This window comes from Antechinus flavipes, chromosome 1, assembly GCF_016432865.1.
Source record: "Antechinus flavipes isolate AdamAnt ecotype Samford, QLD, Australia chromosome 1, AdamAnt_v2, whole genome shotgun sequence".
Lineage (NCBI taxonomy): Eukaryota > Metazoa > Chordata > Mammalia > Dasyuromorphia > Dasyuridae > Antechinus > Antechinus flavipes.
In genome coordinates this window covers 668,511,386-668,528,791 of record NC_067398.1, presented here as the reverse complement: position 1 = coordinate 668,528,791, position 17,406 = coordinate 668,511,386, and the positions used below count along the sequence as shown (strand labels likewise).

Genomic DNA, 17,406 nt, shown 5'->3' with positions numbered 1-17,406 from the left:
GAGTTTGGGAAGTGTCTGCTACACCTTACAGAGCTTCGTGGGGATAAGCTATAATAAATGAACATCTGTCAACTTGAACAGGGTTATTAACATGCCCATTTTAAGGGGATTCTCATCAGGATAACAATCGGCCCTGCAGCACGTTGAGTGGAGCAGATATGTTGCCCTCTCCTTTCCCCCCGCATTGCCAAAGTCTACCCTCTCCTTTGGTGAACACGAGCACGTACTTAGAATCGGCCGGCTGGCTTGGGGATAGGCCGTCACTGTGGACAGACTGCTCCCCTGGCTTCTTCCTCAGGGTGTTCTGCTTCTTGGAGAACTTGCTGCCATCCACCACTTCTGCAGATACCTGCAGCAGATAAACAGGAATGTCAGGGAGGTGTACAATACATAGACTTCATGTTCATTTTCATTAGATCACTCTAGATTATAAGGAACCATCACTCATTTGAAAGACAATGTCATTTACACTTTAAACTTTTTTTTTTTTTTTCCCGGTGGGGACAAAGGAACATTCCACCAGCCTTGGAAAGGTGGGCAACTTATGACTAGTGAAATAAATGCAGTGTAATCAGGAAATCACTGGAGGACAGAATTGCAGGCTTTTAATGATTTTCATGGAGATCCTACCTGATTCTTGGTAGAGGAAGGAACTAGTTTATCAACATCACTCAATGACAGAGAAAATCCTCGTTCTCTGAAAGAACACAAAAGGAAAACTGTTATGAAACAGATTTACAAGCATTTATCAGTCATTTCAGTCCTGTTCAACTTTCTGTGATGTTTGGGGTATTCTTGGCAAAAAGACTGATGTGGTTTGCCATTTCCTTCTCCAGACTATTTTATAGATAAGGAAATTGATGCAAATAGGGTGAAGTGACTTGCCCAGGGTCACATTTAGTAAGTATTTGAAGTTAGGTTTAAACTTGGAAAAATGAGCCTTTCTGATTCCAGGCCCGGTGCTTTATCTACTAGTCACTTGCTGTACCTATCTACTCTAGAGGAAAGTTGTCTTGGTCTTTCCAGAGATGAGAAAGCTGTATAGGGGAAAAAATACTGGAGATGGAATCAGGAAGAATGAATTTGAATTTGACCTGGCACCACCACTTACTGGCTGTGTGATCTCTCTGAGATTAATTTTCTTTGTCTATAAAGTAGAGATAATAATAATTATACTATCAAGCTTATAGAGATGCTGGGAGGATCCAGTGAAATACAATGTATATAAAGTGCTTTGAAAATTGTAAAGCTCTTATACCTTAACATAAACTCTTCATGATACTGTGAGTTTCTTGAGAGGAGGGGCTATTTTTTGCTTTGCTTTGTATCCCCAGTGATTAGCCCTGTGTTTTGTCATATAGTGGGCATTTAATAAATACTAGTCTAAGCATTGACTTAAATACTCTAGAATCGAGGATTTCATCTGTGCAGACACTCCTTCCACCAAGGGCTGATTACAACCTTGCTGTGCCTCAGTAGCCACATTCATGAGTTCATCATGAGGTGTTCACATTCCTAAGTAGCTAGCCCGCTCCATGCTTTCAATCCTAAAAGGTGCATCCTTTTTGCTCCCAGCCTTTCACTCTACTGGAATTCTGAGCAGGCTCTGAGAATCTGATTTTGAGTTCCTGGTTGCTGAGCTGATTTTCTAATTCTTAGTTTCCCAAATATAGATCTGCTTCTCACGTTATTCTTGTAATATCACCCTGTCTTCTCACTGTTCTCTTTGCTTGCTTGTTAAACTGGATCGATGACTTTTGCAGAGTAGAGACTGTACCTAAAGATGCTGAATCCTTCTTTTACTTTACACTGATCCTTAGACATGGTAGAGAATGAATGTCTTTACTGAATGAATAATTAGCTTACTCTCACTGTCCTTAGTCTACATGTTGTTCAGTCCTTCCCCTTTCCTTAACATAGATTGTGGCTTCTTATGGGATGAGCCAAACTAAATTTTTCATTATCTGGTTATGACATCTGCTCAGCCTAGCTCTCCACCCCCCCCATCCCCCCATTTAATTCTTTGCCTCGTACTGCAGGCCTTCCACAACTTCTCACAACGGTCCATGCTCTGGCAGGGCTCCCTGTGCCTTGCCCGAGGGTCCTGATCTCACTCCTTCTGTAGTGGAAGGAATAGCCAAGTAAGTGGTAAAGGCTTGCCTCCAAGGTCTAGTTCTGCCCTTTCCTGGCTCTGCAGCCTCGGGGAAGGGGTTACGACATTACCTGGGGCCTTACACTTCCTTATCTGGATAACGATAGGATAGCCTAGACCACTTTGAAGGTCTCCCCCAAGATCCCCAGGCCTGGATGCTCTCTCCTTGCACCTCTGCTGCTGAAACAGTTTTAGCCTATAAAAGGTCCAGCCCAAATGTTCCATGGGGCCTTCTGATTTCTTTCCTGGTCCTGGGTTTGAACCTCTCATGCATTCTTGTACATTACAGCCATTCATCCAAGAGCCTGAAAAAGCCCTGAGGATGTGCTAAACACTAGGATTACAAAGAATAAGAAAGTGCCAGACCTTGAAAATCCTCGGGGCTAGCAGCAGGACAGATGTCAAGACCCCTGCAGGGGTCTCAGGGTGACTGTAAATTCTACAAGGGCAGGGAGGGTGCTCTTTACACTAGCAGATGAGGAAGAAGTGCTGAATTGAACTGGATCTTTCAGAGCTTTTGCTTTGAATACATACACATCTTTACTTACTCTCCTGGTGTCAGGGGTGACCCGACAGTCCTGTATTTCTCACTCAGGTCCAGGGACTGGCTCAGCATAGTGCTGCTGGCAGTTATCATTTTCTTTCCTCTCCAAGACTCTACCATAACAGACAATCGCTCACAATCGGCTTCTCGGTATCTCTGGATCTGGGAAGCAGGAGGACTCTCTGGCCCTTCATTTATTTTCTGGCCAGTGGTTGGCCTGTGTTTATCTTGGGGTGGCTCAGTGGCACCTTTGGTAACCTTGTTGTTTAGGGGAAGAGTAGATGGCCTTTCAAGATTACTGTAACTCTGACTTCCTTTTTGCTGCAGCTTCTGATTTTCTTCCACTTTTTTAGACTCGATAGCCTGATTACTTGAAAATTCCTGCTTTAATTCTGTTGATTCTTTCCTCAGTAAATTTTCCTTGCCCATTATTTCATCAAGAGAATTTACATCTGAAAGGACTTTCTCTTCTTTTTTACTCTGAAAAATAGCTTCTTGCCAATATTCATTTTGTTCCTGCACTGTCTTTCCTGGAGGCTCTCTGATACTGCTGTCTTCCTTGTAGGACAGTATGTGTTTATTCTGTAGTTTTACATGTTCGAGACCCCTTTGCCGTCGTGATTCACGCTTTTCTCGGCTACTTGTGCTCTTTTCATGACTTTCTATGAGATTTTTCTGGGAAGGAAGAGTCTTCTCAGTATTCTGGTTTCCTTTTTCTTTCTGTAAATTATGTTTTTCATCTTCTGTTGTGTGTGTTTCATGTAGCTGATGCTCTGGGACAGAAACTGAAGTCAGCTCTGTCTCTGATGTGACAGTTTCCTCCTTGGGTACTGGCTCCCTGTTCTCTGCCTTGGGAGATCCAGATTCTTCTTTTTCTTTCTCCACTGCCTGCTGCATTTCCATTTTCTTTTCCTCAGTCTTCTTCTTTTCTAAAACCATCTGGCCAAAGCTGTTAAAGGGGGAAAAAAAAAGCTTCAGAAAGACATATGAAGATGGAGATCTCCAAAGACTTGACTCACTGCTGTTTAAACCAAAGTCTATACTATACAACTACTGGCATGTTGTCACCTCCTTAACCTTGGCTTTCAGGAACTGTGACTTGTCCAGCTTCACGCCCCCAAGTCCAGATCAGAAGAGCCATATATAAGGGAATCTTTTCCTTCATAAAAAGGCTGATGACATTAATAGCAAGAATAAAAATACAACTTCATTAAGTTTACTGTTTTCAAGACCTTTTAAAACTGTACACACAAACACAATTTCAAGTTGCATTCACCGCTGTCTCTGTAGGTATCCTCTGCCTGCAGTCTGAAGGAGAAGAGTACTCCGCCTTAATCTCTGGAAGGTCTTCCGCAGCTGGTATCCTCTCCAAATTGCCTGAATGTAAACGGCTGCCTCAGCTTTTGCTAGAGTTCTCCTAACTCGGTAAGAACGCCAAAATGCCTACAAAATTCAAATAGTGAGAGAGGTAACCATTGATGTGGCCTGGATCAGATCTGTAACAAGATACTAGTTTCTTATCTTTAAAGGAAAGGACCTGAATGGTGATGACTGCTTGCTTCACTTGGAGGAAATGTCTTCTTTCTAAGACCATTCGTGTCCAGCTTTGAAGAAGAATGATTTTCCGAATTACTTCTTTGTGAAGTGTCTCCTGTAAAATCTGTCTCTCAGTTTCCTTCATGAATACCTAATCCAGAAGAGAATACCTAAATTGAGCTTTTCCTATTGAAAACTCTATCTTTCCTTAAGTTTACAGAGGCATTTTTCAATATAAGCAAACCCCCAGGGTTAGAAAGTTCAACCAGAGAGAAGTTTAAAGCCAAATTTCCACCTTAATTTCAATAAACTATACCTTACAGAAAGCAAGTACGCAAAAAATGATTAAAAAGGCATTAGGTAAATAAAGCCAAATGGGAAGTTGAAGATATCAGTTTGCTTACTTTAAAAATAGAACAATAAATGAGATAAGTACTGAGTAAATTTTCAAATAAATCCCCAAACAAGAAAATGTAAAATCACAAGTTAAAGATAGCTTTTTGAAAGAAAAAGTAAAAATGCTTTCAAATCCCAGAGGACTAAATTTCTACCAAAAACTCAATTTTATAATAAATGTATACTTTTGATCTGATTTCTGACTTTTCTGGGAATAAGAGTGCCCTATACTGAGAAAAAGGGAGTTCACAAATTCAAAGTAAAAAAGAGAAGGCCCTGGGTTTTCCAAAGAGTCAGAAAATACTGAACAGACCTTAGTTTTTCCTATTTGGTAGTTTTTCTTGTCCATGCCCATCTTCTCTAGCAGAGCAGATATCATGTCCTTTGAAGGTTTAGCATTTTTGGGTAGTAATACTTGGAACTGATCGGTGAAATCCTAAGTAATTTAGGTCAAGAAAAAAAAAAAGAAAAACTATTCGAGTTTTTACATCAATAGAAAAAGTGCACATGTAAATAATTTCTTTATCTTTATATCCAACTTAGGGTAATTTGTAGAAACGATTATTTTACTCTATAAGATTAGGCATTAGGCATATCATTTAAATATTTTCTCATATAAAAAAATCTGTTTTAAGATCACAATGCAACTATGTATTATTAGAATAGCTCAGCTGATGTACCTTTTTTTTTTTTTAAAAATATATTATTCTTGCATTAGTCTTCTTAAGCATTTTTCAAAGCCTCTTCCATTTATGAACTGATTTGATCTTCACAATTGTGTGAGAAACTTTGGAGCACTTACTTTCTTTTTAGAGAAAAGGAGGCTAAGTCACATAATGGTGAAGTGAATTCCCAGATCAAATTATGTGCAGAGGCAATCCAGAATCCACATCTACTAATTCCTCAAGACTAGTTTTCCTTTAATTAAGATCATGCACATGTTCTGCTACAATGAGATGTACTGAATTATTGAAAGGAAAAATATATCTGCTGGTTCCTGAACTGTTGTTAACTCTCACTTTAAATCATTGTTCCAATATATAAAAACTTAAATCCAATTTTTTTTTTTTTTAACTGGCAGTGTAGTACAGGTAAAAGTGTGAGCTCTGGAGTCAGAAAGGTTGGTTTCAAACCCCACATTTCTGTGTGATACTGGGCAAGTAATTCTTTTTCTCTTGGATATGTTTCCTCCTTTTTAAAGTAAAGAGGTTGGACTAGATGATATTTCAGCACTGAATCTTGAGAATTTTAATGCTGTTCAAGGACAGAAACCTTAAAAGAATAATTTAGTGGGGAAACTGCTAAAATAAGCAGTTTTTGTTTATGTGTATAAGTAAATAAATGACGAAATAAAAACATTATTACAAAGTGTCAAGAAACATTTTTAAAGCCAACATTTCTCAAAGTGAAACAGAGGGAATCGGCAGAATATCATGACTGTGTGCACAAGAAGACTAGCAATTAGAAGTCCTGGGTTCTGCTCTGAGTTCTGTTGCTAATGAGTGGGATACAAAGCAATTGAAACCAGGTCTCTGGTCCTCAGATTCCTACTCTGTAAAATGAAAGAGTTAGATTGAATGACCTCAAAGTTTTCCTGCAGCTCTCAAAGTCTTTGAAATTTTCCTATATGAAAATGTTCTGTAGAAATAATTTGGTTTGTGCAGTATGGAAGCTAAGACATGTAAAGATTAGGTAATATTCCTTAAGTTTAAAATATGCCCACCATTTTATTTGTGTGCAGTTAATGTCCCTCAATTGGTAAACAAAACAAAGTTTGCAAATGCTCAGTGTGGCAGACGTATTTAAATACCTGAAAGGTATACTTGGCGCTGTAACCTGATCTCCGGATTCGTACAGTTTCTAACATTCCAGTGTACCTTAACTGCTGCAATACCAGTTCTTCATCAAAGCAGAGCTCTTTCTGGAAAGAATACAGAATACAACTCAAAAGAATTCAGGATTACTAAACTTTACTTGACCAATTTGGTCAGCAATAGGCTTCCCACATTAATTTCTTCTTATTCCTGAATCCTCTTAGATTTAATTTTTCTTGTGCAGCAAGATAATTGTATAAATATGTTTGTATCTATTGGATTTAACATACATTTCTACCATATTTAACATATACTAGACTACTTGCCATCTAGGGGAAGGAGTGTGTGTGGGAAATTAGAAGACAAGGTTTTGCAATGGTTAATGTTGAAAAATTATCCATGCATATGTTCTGAAAAATAAAAAGCTTTAATAAAAAAAAAAGATTTAATAGAAAAAAAAAGGGTACCAGGTAAACACATATAATTCTGGTAATTATAAAAAATACTTTGCTTGTCCTTCAGTTATCACTGAGAGGATTAGTCATTTATCATTATTCATTAAATTATTTTACTTTTAAGATTATTTTTTAAGTGTCAAGGATTTTATGGAAAAAAGCAAGGGAAGTGTGGAGAAAAGCCTAGAACAAATAAATTCCAGGAAAAAATTTTCTTTTTTTCCCTAGTAAATTTATTTATTCTTAATACACATTACTTTATGAATCATGTTGGGAGAAAAAAAATCAGAGCAAAAGGGAAAAGCCATGAGAGAGAAAAAAAAACAAACAGAAAAAAGAGTGAACATAGCACTTTTGCTACTTTGCACATTGATTTACATTCAATCTCCTAGGTTCTTTTTCTGGGTTGCAGATGGCATTTTCTGTCCAATCTATTAGGATTGCTTTGGATCAATAAAACAGGAATAAAATTTCAAAAACATCCTTTTAACTTGGAAAAAAGTGACTAATGGGTAATTTACCAAGCATCTTCAAGCAAAGTTTTGACCAATTCTCCATTCCAAAACAGTTAAAAAAACAAGAAGAAAAGGGCACAACAGGCACTTTAGTCAAAGGAGTATTTGAAGATATTGACTCTTGGAAGAGGTAACTGAGGGAAGTTATATGATCTTCATGACCAGAGATTCTTAAAAAACAACTCATTAATGGTTTTGACTAGTCCAGAAAGGAGAGGACTTGACCAGTTAACCTTCTTTCTGGAAAAGTAATTTTATAAGCACATATCCCATATGTAGTTTTCCATTAAATATTTGTTGATTTAGTTCAATCTACACCTGGACCCAGGCTATGGAACTGGAAAATTTCCCACAAGTTGCTATATGTGTATAAAAACTACTTTTAACAATGATGTTACTTTTTAATGACAGGCAGACAACTCAGTATTTCTGATCAAAGAAATCCCTATCTTAGGAAGATTGGGAAGCCTTTACCTACCTTCTCAGCATTAGAACGAATGCATCGAATGAAGAATGGCTCAGCTTTACTCAAAGTCTCCAACAACTTATTAAGGGAGGCCTAGGGGGAAAAGTCATTCAGAAATTTTTTTAGAAAGGTAGAAATTAAAAAAAAAAAAAGAAATCTAATTAGACAATAATTCAAGAGATCTTTAATTTTTTCCTTAAAAAGCTAAAAAGAAGACAAGTGAGGGAAGGGAAGAGAGAGAAAGAGAAACAGATGGGTACTTCCTACTTCTCTCCCTCTTCTTGGAATAGTCTGTAAGCATAGATACAGTCTCTTGATTTGATTACTGACTCCAGATACCCACACTAGTCTGAATATAGGCCATGTTTTTTCCCTCTAAATTTGGTTGTATAAAACCTAAATGTGACCTATAATTCTGTGTTAGTAGGAACAGAAAGAAGAGAAATGATGAAAAAAACAAACAACCAACCCCCCCCCCCCCCCCCCAAAAAAAAAAAAAAAAAAAAAAACAAGTGATAAGCAGCTAGGTGGTGTAGTAGATAAAGCAATGGGGCCTGAACTCAGAAAGGCCTCAGATGAGTTGTGTGATCCTGAGCAAGTAACCTCTGTTTGTCTCAGTTTCCTTAATTGTAAAATGGGTATAATAATAGTACCTAACTCCCTGTTGTCAGAACCGAATGAAATAATTCTAAAGCACTTAGAAATGTTTGGCATGCAATTAGCTATTATGATAATAAAAAATAAGAAAACATTTTTACTTAGAATACTTAAAAAGTTCTTTTACTGTAATTTTTTTAATATAATATTTTCATATAACTTTTAAAAATCTCCTTATAAATAAATGATTTCCTGCAACAGTTAAAATTTGAAATCTTTTTATCAGGCAAGGACCCAAATGATTAACTACATCAAAAACAGACAACCTTCTATACTGTTAAAAATATGTCAAAAGTGTTTTTTTTTTTTTTTACATTTTGCTCAGCACTAAGAAATATAAGCATAGATTCATTCCAAGATTTTGATTTATCTAGAACAGTCCAAATTTCTTTAGAGATGCTGGCATCTCAGGTAGAAGAGGATGGAGAAGTCTCAGAGTCACAGTTTAATCACCCTAATGAAATTAGGGTACAATTAAGAAAGACAGTTCCTGCCTTAAGAAACTTAGATTCTGCTGAGGGAGGCTACCCCATAGAGCTATCTAGAGCTGGAAAGTCAGCAGTCAGAGACGAAAGTTACAATGGAGACTAGAGCTGCAGGTAGTATATCATAGAGATGAATGGCTGCAAAGAGGCAATTCAGGTCAAAGACCAGGACTAGAGAATGTTGCCAATCATAGCCCAGGCCAAGGTAGAGAAAACTGGGATTACAGATGGCCTGGCGTGGAGGCAGCAGGATTTATGAAACAAATCTATCCTTTTCTTCCTTCCTAACAGGTATCATTGAATCAGCAGAATGAGAGACAATCACACAAAGGTCCCAGCTATGAAGTCCACCACAAATGCTGCGAACAGCTGTTCTTCCTTTAACAGTCAATTGTAGGCTTTGGAAACAACTACCCTGCAAAGCATTTCTTCAGCAAGTTCAAAACAAGCCGAAGTTACTATGTTACATGCTATTTGTTTCATCTGTAAAAGAACAACTTCTTTGTTGAATCCATTAAGGATTTCTTTTTAAAAATTCTTTAGAGCATAATTTTAATTTCAGTAGCTTTCATAAAAGCCAGAACAGCAGCAAAGAGTTTTGTACTGGCAGAGGCAGCCTTGTAAAGTGATATACAGAGATAACTTTTCATCTCTAATCATATTGTTAATATATTAAGAATTTGCAGAGTTTCTTCAGAGAATGGCTGGTGGGGCTTATCCTGTAACCAGCCCACAAATACCATCTGATTTCTCTTGAATGTGATTAAGAATCCAGGAAATGGTGCCCTTGTTGGAGAGTTTACCCACAGCCTGCATTTTGCTTAGTCCCAAGGGATACACGACAGCAGTGTGCGAGACTACAACTTAAGATCCCACCAATGTCATGGAGCACATAAAACTTCCCCAAGCCAAATTCGTAACTTCATTTTTTTCCTGGAAGAAGTAGCTTGGAGACAGATATGAGTGTAGTAAGGTACTGGAGGCTTTAGATTGATTAATCAAAAGCATTTATTGAGCACTTAACTATGTGTTACACATTTCAGAATCAAAGACACCTATGCTTTATGAAAGGGAAAAGGGAAGGGAATATTTATATGGTGTCTACTATGTGCCAGGTACAATGGAAAGTGCTTCATAAATATTATTTCATTTGATCCTCAAAACAATTCTGTGAGCTACGTGCTGTTTTTATTTCCATTTTATATTTGAGAAAACAAAGGCAAACAGAGGTTTGGTAACTTGTTCAGGATCAAACAGACAATAATGTGTCTGGGGCTGGATTTAAACTTTGGTCAAGTGGGGAATGAGTGGAAGAGAGAAGACTGAAGGCAGAGAGTCCAATGAAAAAGGGGAAAGGTGATAAAGCAGAACTAGGGTAGTAATTAATGAAAAATGAGTACGTAGGTTTTAGAACTTGAAAAACCTTTATTCCGGATGGTTGGATCATTCCTCTGCTGCAAAGCAGTCAAGAAGTTCAACTGTTCCCTTATGGAATTTCCTAGTACTAGAATTCTATGATCTAACTAAATCTTCCAACAGCCGAGTCACTTTTATCCTGTTTGGGGGTGTGCTGTCTCTGTTATTTCCCAATTTATAGCCGATAGCACAATGAAAAGCCAGGTGTCCAAAATGCATCCCTGCTTTCCCCCAGCTTGACTCTTCCCTTCCATTACACATTTATCTCTCCTTTTCAACTTACCTGGAACTGGGCACTGATGCTAGGAGGCTTTTTCTTTTTATGCAAATGCAGAAGGGACTTAGTGGTGCGGTCATGGAGGGTCATGCTGACAATAAGCTTCAGAGACTTGGAATCCAACAAATTCTAAAACAAAAATATGGAGACTGATGTGCACTCAGCACCTCCTGGACACTTGAACATAAATGTATCATCACTAAAATTGAAAAAGCTATAACAAATGAAACAGGAATTTCACACACAAGCCTGACCTTAATGAACACTAAGGACTGCCTGAGTTCTTTGGTAAAGTTGAAGTGTGGCCTTAAGTTAAGTATCACTACAACTTGTAAACTCGCAACTGTATATTTGTTGTAATGCATTTTAAACAATATTTCATTCTGAATGAAATCTTGATTTTGGGAGACCTTTTTAAAATCCTCTGGGATTTGTATTTCATTCCCTTTCTTCAGTCCAAAGGATGAAATAATTTCTTTGTCCTTTAGACCAGCAGTACTCAAAATCTGGCACACAAATGCATTCCACAAAAAAGATCTTGAGATCTTTTAAAGGAGTTCATGAGGTCAACCTATTTTCATAATAATATTAAGTTATTTTAATCTCTAATACTGAAAATATCAGTAGATATAACCCATACTCAAAAACCATTTTAAGAAAGAACCTAACAAAAGGTCTTTTAATTTTTAATGCATAACAGGGCCTAGGACCAAAAAACTTTAAGAGCTTCTGCTTTAGATGATTAAAAAAAACAAACAAACAAAAAAAAAAAACCCAAGCAGTTGTTTCTTCTATATCAAGATGTTTTGCTACTCACAGATTGATAATTATATAGTTTTTAGAATTCTGTGATCCATTCCAAGTAATAACAAAATTTATTCTTTTTATAGTGATTTATCTCATTATATCTTACTTATGTGGCAGACTAAATTACTCTGGTCACATATTTTGTTTTATCAGTGATAATATTTCTGTTGAGTTGGCTGACCAGAAGTATTAATAATATTCTTGTTTCTTGCCTGATAATTCATACAGCACTTGAAGACTACAGAGTTATGTCATTTGACCTTAATGACATAACAAAAAGAAAAATATAGTAATTTAATGTTTAGAAAATACTTTTGTAACAATTTGGTAATGTTGTAACATATTATCGCTCTCATTTTACACGAGGAAACTGAGATCCAACAATTAAGTGACTTGTCTAAGACATAGTCTGGTCATGTTTATAGAGATTTCAATTCAGTATTTCAAGAATCAGAGACTTCATCAATGTGGGTACTTTCTCAATAATTATGTTACCCTTCTTTCACTCAGAATCCTGGGCTCTCAGTACAATTTTCAGGAATTCCGTATCATTTTGCATATCTAAACAACTTAAATAAGTGAGATATGTCATTCCCACAAAAAGTTGAAAACCAAGGAAATAATTTATTATGTAATATTACTTTAGACATGTCCACCTGTTGAGATGCATTTTCATGACTTGCAAAATAAGACATCTTTAAATGTGTTGAACATGTTTACCTTTGGAATGATCTGCTTTTGTTTGATACCTTTACTTTTCCTGTTAAAATATCAAAAATTTGTTTTTATGAAATTGAATGTACATAATTTCCATATTTGGGTTAGTTCAGCAAGCCATGCCTTGCAGGTTAGCTAGGGCAAGCTAAAAAGCCAGAGAGGAAAAGAACAAGTGCAACAACTCACTTTAGAAATTCTTTAAAAATCATCCTGGGGAGAGGGGTGGAATGTGTGAATATTTAATTTAGCTAATCAAGTTTTAATGTACAAACTCTGGGGTCCAAATATAAATTTCTATTTTGAGAGCAGAACTACTAGCAAAGCGAAAGGGAATCTAGTCTGTGACCACTGATATTTTCCAAGTGAAGGTTCCAATGACTAACTTAGCTTAATTTTCTAACCTATAAAAAGTGACCTATTTTAGATTTTGCTGAAGAATCACAAAAGAATTCAACAAACACTTGTGAAATACCTACTGTATATTGATTAGATACTGGGAATTTATAGATGAAAAGGACACAGAAAGAACATATGACACAGGGGAGTATTAAAAAAGGTATGCTGTGATAAAGGTAAGGGAGAGACAAACACTATGCTATATAGGACACTAGGAAGAGGCTGGGGGAAGGAGAGAAACTGTTTCAAGTACGTAATTATACTACTAGATCACAGCATTAGCTAATTAAGACTAACTATATTTTTCATAGTACCAGATGTTCCAGTAACCTTTCTGAGGAAAAGTCAACTAGTTCTAAGCTACAGTATGGGGTTAGCTAGAAAATGAAGTGCTGACCTCTGGGTTAATTTTGAAATGATTGGCTAATAACCTTCATTTTACTAGGGCAGGAGCTAATTTTCTTTTTCATTACATGAATATAAGTAGAAATCAGCTTCTAAGGAACTAAGATTAAGATGAGGGCCACAGCTAAGATTAAATTGGGTAAACATTACAAAGTCCTTGGAATCCATGGATTTCTGCATGTAATTTAGAAATGTTTCTTTGGGGCCAGCACTGGGGAACAACAAAAGGAAGGTCCCTTTGCATATTAAGATTTAGCACTATAAGCATTTAAGATTGTTGTGGGGTTTTTTGGGGAGAGGGGATTTGAGGTGGGACTGAGATGCAGAGCAAGACAATAAAAGTCTCTTGAAATACATGTCATAATGGCCATAAATATTCATTAAAAAGCAAAAGGCCTGGTGATTAGCACTGGAAATATAAAGACAAAAGCAACACAATGCTTTCCCTTCTAGGAGTTTACAATCTATTTAGATAATGAAATATGAATGAATAACTCATACAAATTAGGAGAGGTCAAACAAGAACAGCTAGAAGGATTCAAGGAAAGTGGTGGGCTCTTTTCTCATGAAGAAGGATCAAGGTAGACATCATTGAACAAAATTCAATTGAGCTGAGCCTCAAAGAACAGCAAGATGCTGACTAGGGACACTACAAATTATGATGGGCAATCTCAATAAGCCTCTCACTGGCGTCAGCTAACCTTTAATTATTCTTCCCTGATTAACAGTCTATCCCACTCCCCACCATCTTTGTTCCAAACCTTTTCTCTTAGATCACATATTGCAATGCTTCTATCCTCTTACTCAGCAGAACACCTCACCTTACACTCAGCAGAAAAATCTGAGGCTATCTATTGTCAAGTCTCTCTTCTTTCCAGTTCTACACATCACATTACCATAAAAATCACCCCTTCCCCCATTTTCTCCAATCTAAGAAAGAGGTGCTATTCCAACCTTCTGCTTGTGCCCTTGATCCTCATTCCCTCCCATCTTCTTTAGCAAGTCACCCTTTCAATTCCTTTTCTCCCCTTAATGTTTTCTCTCTCCTTTATTTACTGACACCCAGGTATTCCTTCTCCTTTAAAAATAAACTTTTAAAAGATAAAAAGAACTCTTGAAAAATAAACTTTTACTTCATCCTCAAATGAAAATTTGAGGGGATCCTGATCTCCTTAAAAATATGACTATATTCAACAATTTTGCTTTCTCACCGTAACCCCTTATTTCTCAATCCCTTGAAATTAGGCTCTTGCCATCATTCAACTTACCCAGCTTTCCCCAAAATTCTTCACAGTCACTGAGTTGCCAAATCTCTTTTTGACCTCTTTGCTGCATTTAATGTTCCTGATCATCCCATCCTACTAGATAATTTCTCTTGTTTTCTCAACATTGTTCTCTTTTGATTCCCAGTCTTTGTTCTAGGAAAGTTGTTTTATCTGCCTATATTCTGAGTGATTTTATCAGGGCTTGCAAATTCAATATGCAACTGACTACCAGTTCTATAAATTCAGCCTTAGTTCATCTTCTGAACTCCCTTGATATCATCAAGTATATACTGGACATTTCTAATCGGATATCCTGGAGGCATCTCAATTCATTATCTTTCACTCTCATTTTCCACCTTTGTTCAATCTGTTAAGGGTACCACAAACCTTCGTTATGCAACCTCAGAGTCATCTTCTACTTTTCCTTCTCTCTCAACTGGAGCCAATTAACTACTGACTTGAAAGTTCTGCCTCTACACTCTCTTTTCCCATCTGTCTGCTTTTCTTTACTTCCAGGGCTACTAACATAGTTCAGCCTAATTATCATCTTTTTCTGAACTATTGATTACAACAGTTTTCAGTCACTCTTCTTTCCAAACCATTCTTTCCATAGCTGTCAAAAAATATTCCCAAAAGATTGGTCTGATCATGTCACTTCCCTGCTGAAGAAGCTCTAATCATTTCCTCTTGCTTCCAGGATAAAAGATAACCTCCCTTTTTGGGCTTGTGATTCCTTTCACCAACTGTCTCTAAAGCACTTCATGAGCTGTATGTAATATCCCCTTTCTTCTCTTGGCACCTTGATAAGGCTCTTCCTCATGTTCACAATATACTCTCTCTTTTCCATCTCATGAAATCACTAGCCCAAGTGCTATTTATAAGGAGCCTATCCTCATCTCCCCTGTTGCTAGAAGCCTTCTTCCTGCCCCCAAATTACCTTTTATCTAGTTCATGCATATTTTATATTGATTTTTCTATGTATATACTGTTATAACAGAATGTAAATTCTACCAGGGTCAGAGACTGCTTTTGTCTGTTTATTTCCAGCAGTATCAAATAGCTGATATGTAGTAAAAGGCTATTGAATGGATCTACACAAAGGAGGAGAAGTGAGAGAAGGCAGGTCAAGATCTGGTCATTGTGCCAGTAGAAGACAAGCACATAATGGATGTCAGAAAAGGGAATAGGAGGAATTATGGGTTGTTTGGAACCAGGCTATCCGGCCTTAAGAACCATCTGTATTTTCACCATCACTGAAGTTTGTCAGCAGAGCAATAGGATTAAGAAAGTGGGATGGAAGAGTACTGTGGTTGGAGTGTGAAGGATGAATTGGAGAGGAGAATAACTAGAGGCAGAGAGACAAATTAGGAGACTGTTCTTATGGTGAAACAAAAAGGTTTTGTAATGTGTAAGAGGTTTATGATCTAGGAAGCCAGTTAGCATTCTACAGCACATTCATTGTGCTCAAAGAAACCTTAGCAATGGTTAGTGCTAAATAGTGAAACATTTTCAGCAGCCCCCCCATTGACTAGAAAGGAATATAGTTGGACCTGTTATTTTCTAACAGAGGCAATGCGCTTCTGCAGTTACATCTGCTTCTGCACTGAAGGAACAGCAAGGTTATTGTTGCACTTGCAAAGAAGTATTACCCTTAGCACCAGGAACTCACAGGAAGTGGGCCCGGGGCTGCTGAAGCCGAGTGAGAGATTGAAGAAGCCTACGAGGGTCTTCACCCTGCCAGGGCAGTTCTTTTATAGTCTTGATGATTTGGTCATGCAAATCCCTACAAGGTCCAGAAGGAAAGGCAGAGAGAGGAAGATGTCCCAGATAGAGAAAACAAGGCATTAAAATAGGAAGACCCATCACCGCAGGAGTTGAAACAGGAAGTTCTATTACCCAATGTGCCTCAAAGTTAAAATTAGGGTGCTTTCTCAGACTATGTGATCATAAACATGTACTCCCAACAATGTTCAATTCATCTTTGGGAGGTGAACTCTCCATTAAAGTATGGATAGGGACAAAGAAAAATTTTATTTATCCTGTCTATACAGGAGAAGATTTGAAGTTGAGGATAGTTAGAACATGCTTCTGGCCTTAGACTTACATTGTTTGTCCCAAGGGGACAAAATTATGATCAAAAAAGTTAAAGGCAGATGTTCACTTAATCTAAGAAAGAATTTTCTAATAATTCAAAAGTGAAATGAACTTCTAGGATCTTCCAACAGAATCTGGGGGAAGACTTTTCAGGCATATAATGAGGAGGAATCTGTGAGTCAGGAAGCTGTTGAACTAGTCTGACATCCCTTTTAACCAGGATTCTTGGAAGCAATTTTGAAGGACTGAGTAATTATTCTTCATATGAACTCTTTACAACATCATTTCTTAACCAATGGAAGTCAGAAAATAAATAATCATGAACAATTTTGCATAGCAGCAAGTTTTTGACCCTTACCAAACTTGTTTAAAAAATGGCAAAATACACATTTTTAATATGTCAAAGATTATTGTTTTACTCAGGGTCATAGGATTCAAAATTAGAAGGTGCTTGATTTGGGAAGATGAAAACTTCATTTTCCTTTTTTTATTTTTTGATATACCAACTTCTTAAAAATTATAGAAAAATTTGAGTATAATACCATTTTAATAATCTGTTAAGCTAACATATTTGCAACTGTATATACAAAATAATCTGATAGGATCTTCCTTCAAAAAATTATAATTGAATTTTTCTATTAATTTCAATTATTCAGTAATTTTCATCTAGAGATTTTTAGTTGTCAAAATGCAATCTTTTCCCCTGATATCTTACTAGGACGTCTCCTGGTGGTGAATAGGTGATGCTGGTTTCTCAAAAGTTATGCCAGCAAAGCACAAGCTCAGGCAGGTCCTATTCAATCTGAAGATTGCAGATTTGGCAATGGATCACAAGTTTGTTTGTGTTCAAGGTACAGGCTAGTTAAAGGGATAGGTTCATGAGAAGAAAGTTAGTCAGAGTGCTCATGAAGAATCTTTGTAAGGAATGGGGAGTTAGCTTTTATGTAGAACTAATAAATAAGTAAGTAAAATGCTGTTTGTTATCTTTTATTTTAAAAATTATAGTATT

The 17,406-nt window shown here is 36.9% G+C and overlaps 1 protein-coding gene across 4 annotated transcripts in view; it reads right to left on the bottom strand.

The window, feature by feature from the left end:
• Positions 1-17,406, bottom strand: part of MYO9B (myosin IXB) — a 115,990-nt gene that overhangs the window by 25,134 nt on the left and 73,450 nt on the right. For 3 of the 4 annotated variants that reach the window (XR_007949589.1, XR_007949588.1, XM_051972099.1), the window contains exons 15-25: positions 15,973-16,086; positions 12,241-12,280; positions 10,720-10,842; positions 7,891-7,971; positions 6,439-6,549; positions 4,942-5,064; positions 4,234-4,383; positions 3,973-4,139; positions 2,701-3,645; positions 631-697; positions 228-349 (exon numbers count right to left, since the gene is read on the bottom strand). Coding sequence is in view for 1 of the 4 variants with exons in the window: in XM_051972099.1 (XP_051828059.1) it covers positions 228-349; positions 631-697; positions 2,701-3,645; positions 3,973-4,139; positions 4,234-4,383; positions 4,942-5,064; positions 6,439-6,549; positions 7,891-7,971; positions 10,720-10,842; positions 12,241-12,280; positions 15,973-16,086 (2,043 nt within the window). In the remaining 3 variants the exon portion in view is untranslated. The remainder of the gene's footprint in view (positions 1-227; positions 350-630; positions 698-2,700; positions 3,646-3,972; positions 4,140-4,233; positions 4,384-4,941; positions 5,065-6,438; positions 6,550-7,890; positions 7,972-10,719; positions 10,843-12,240; positions 12,281-15,972; positions 16,087-17,406) is intronic. The other variant, XR_007949587.1, reaches the window with a different exon arrangement.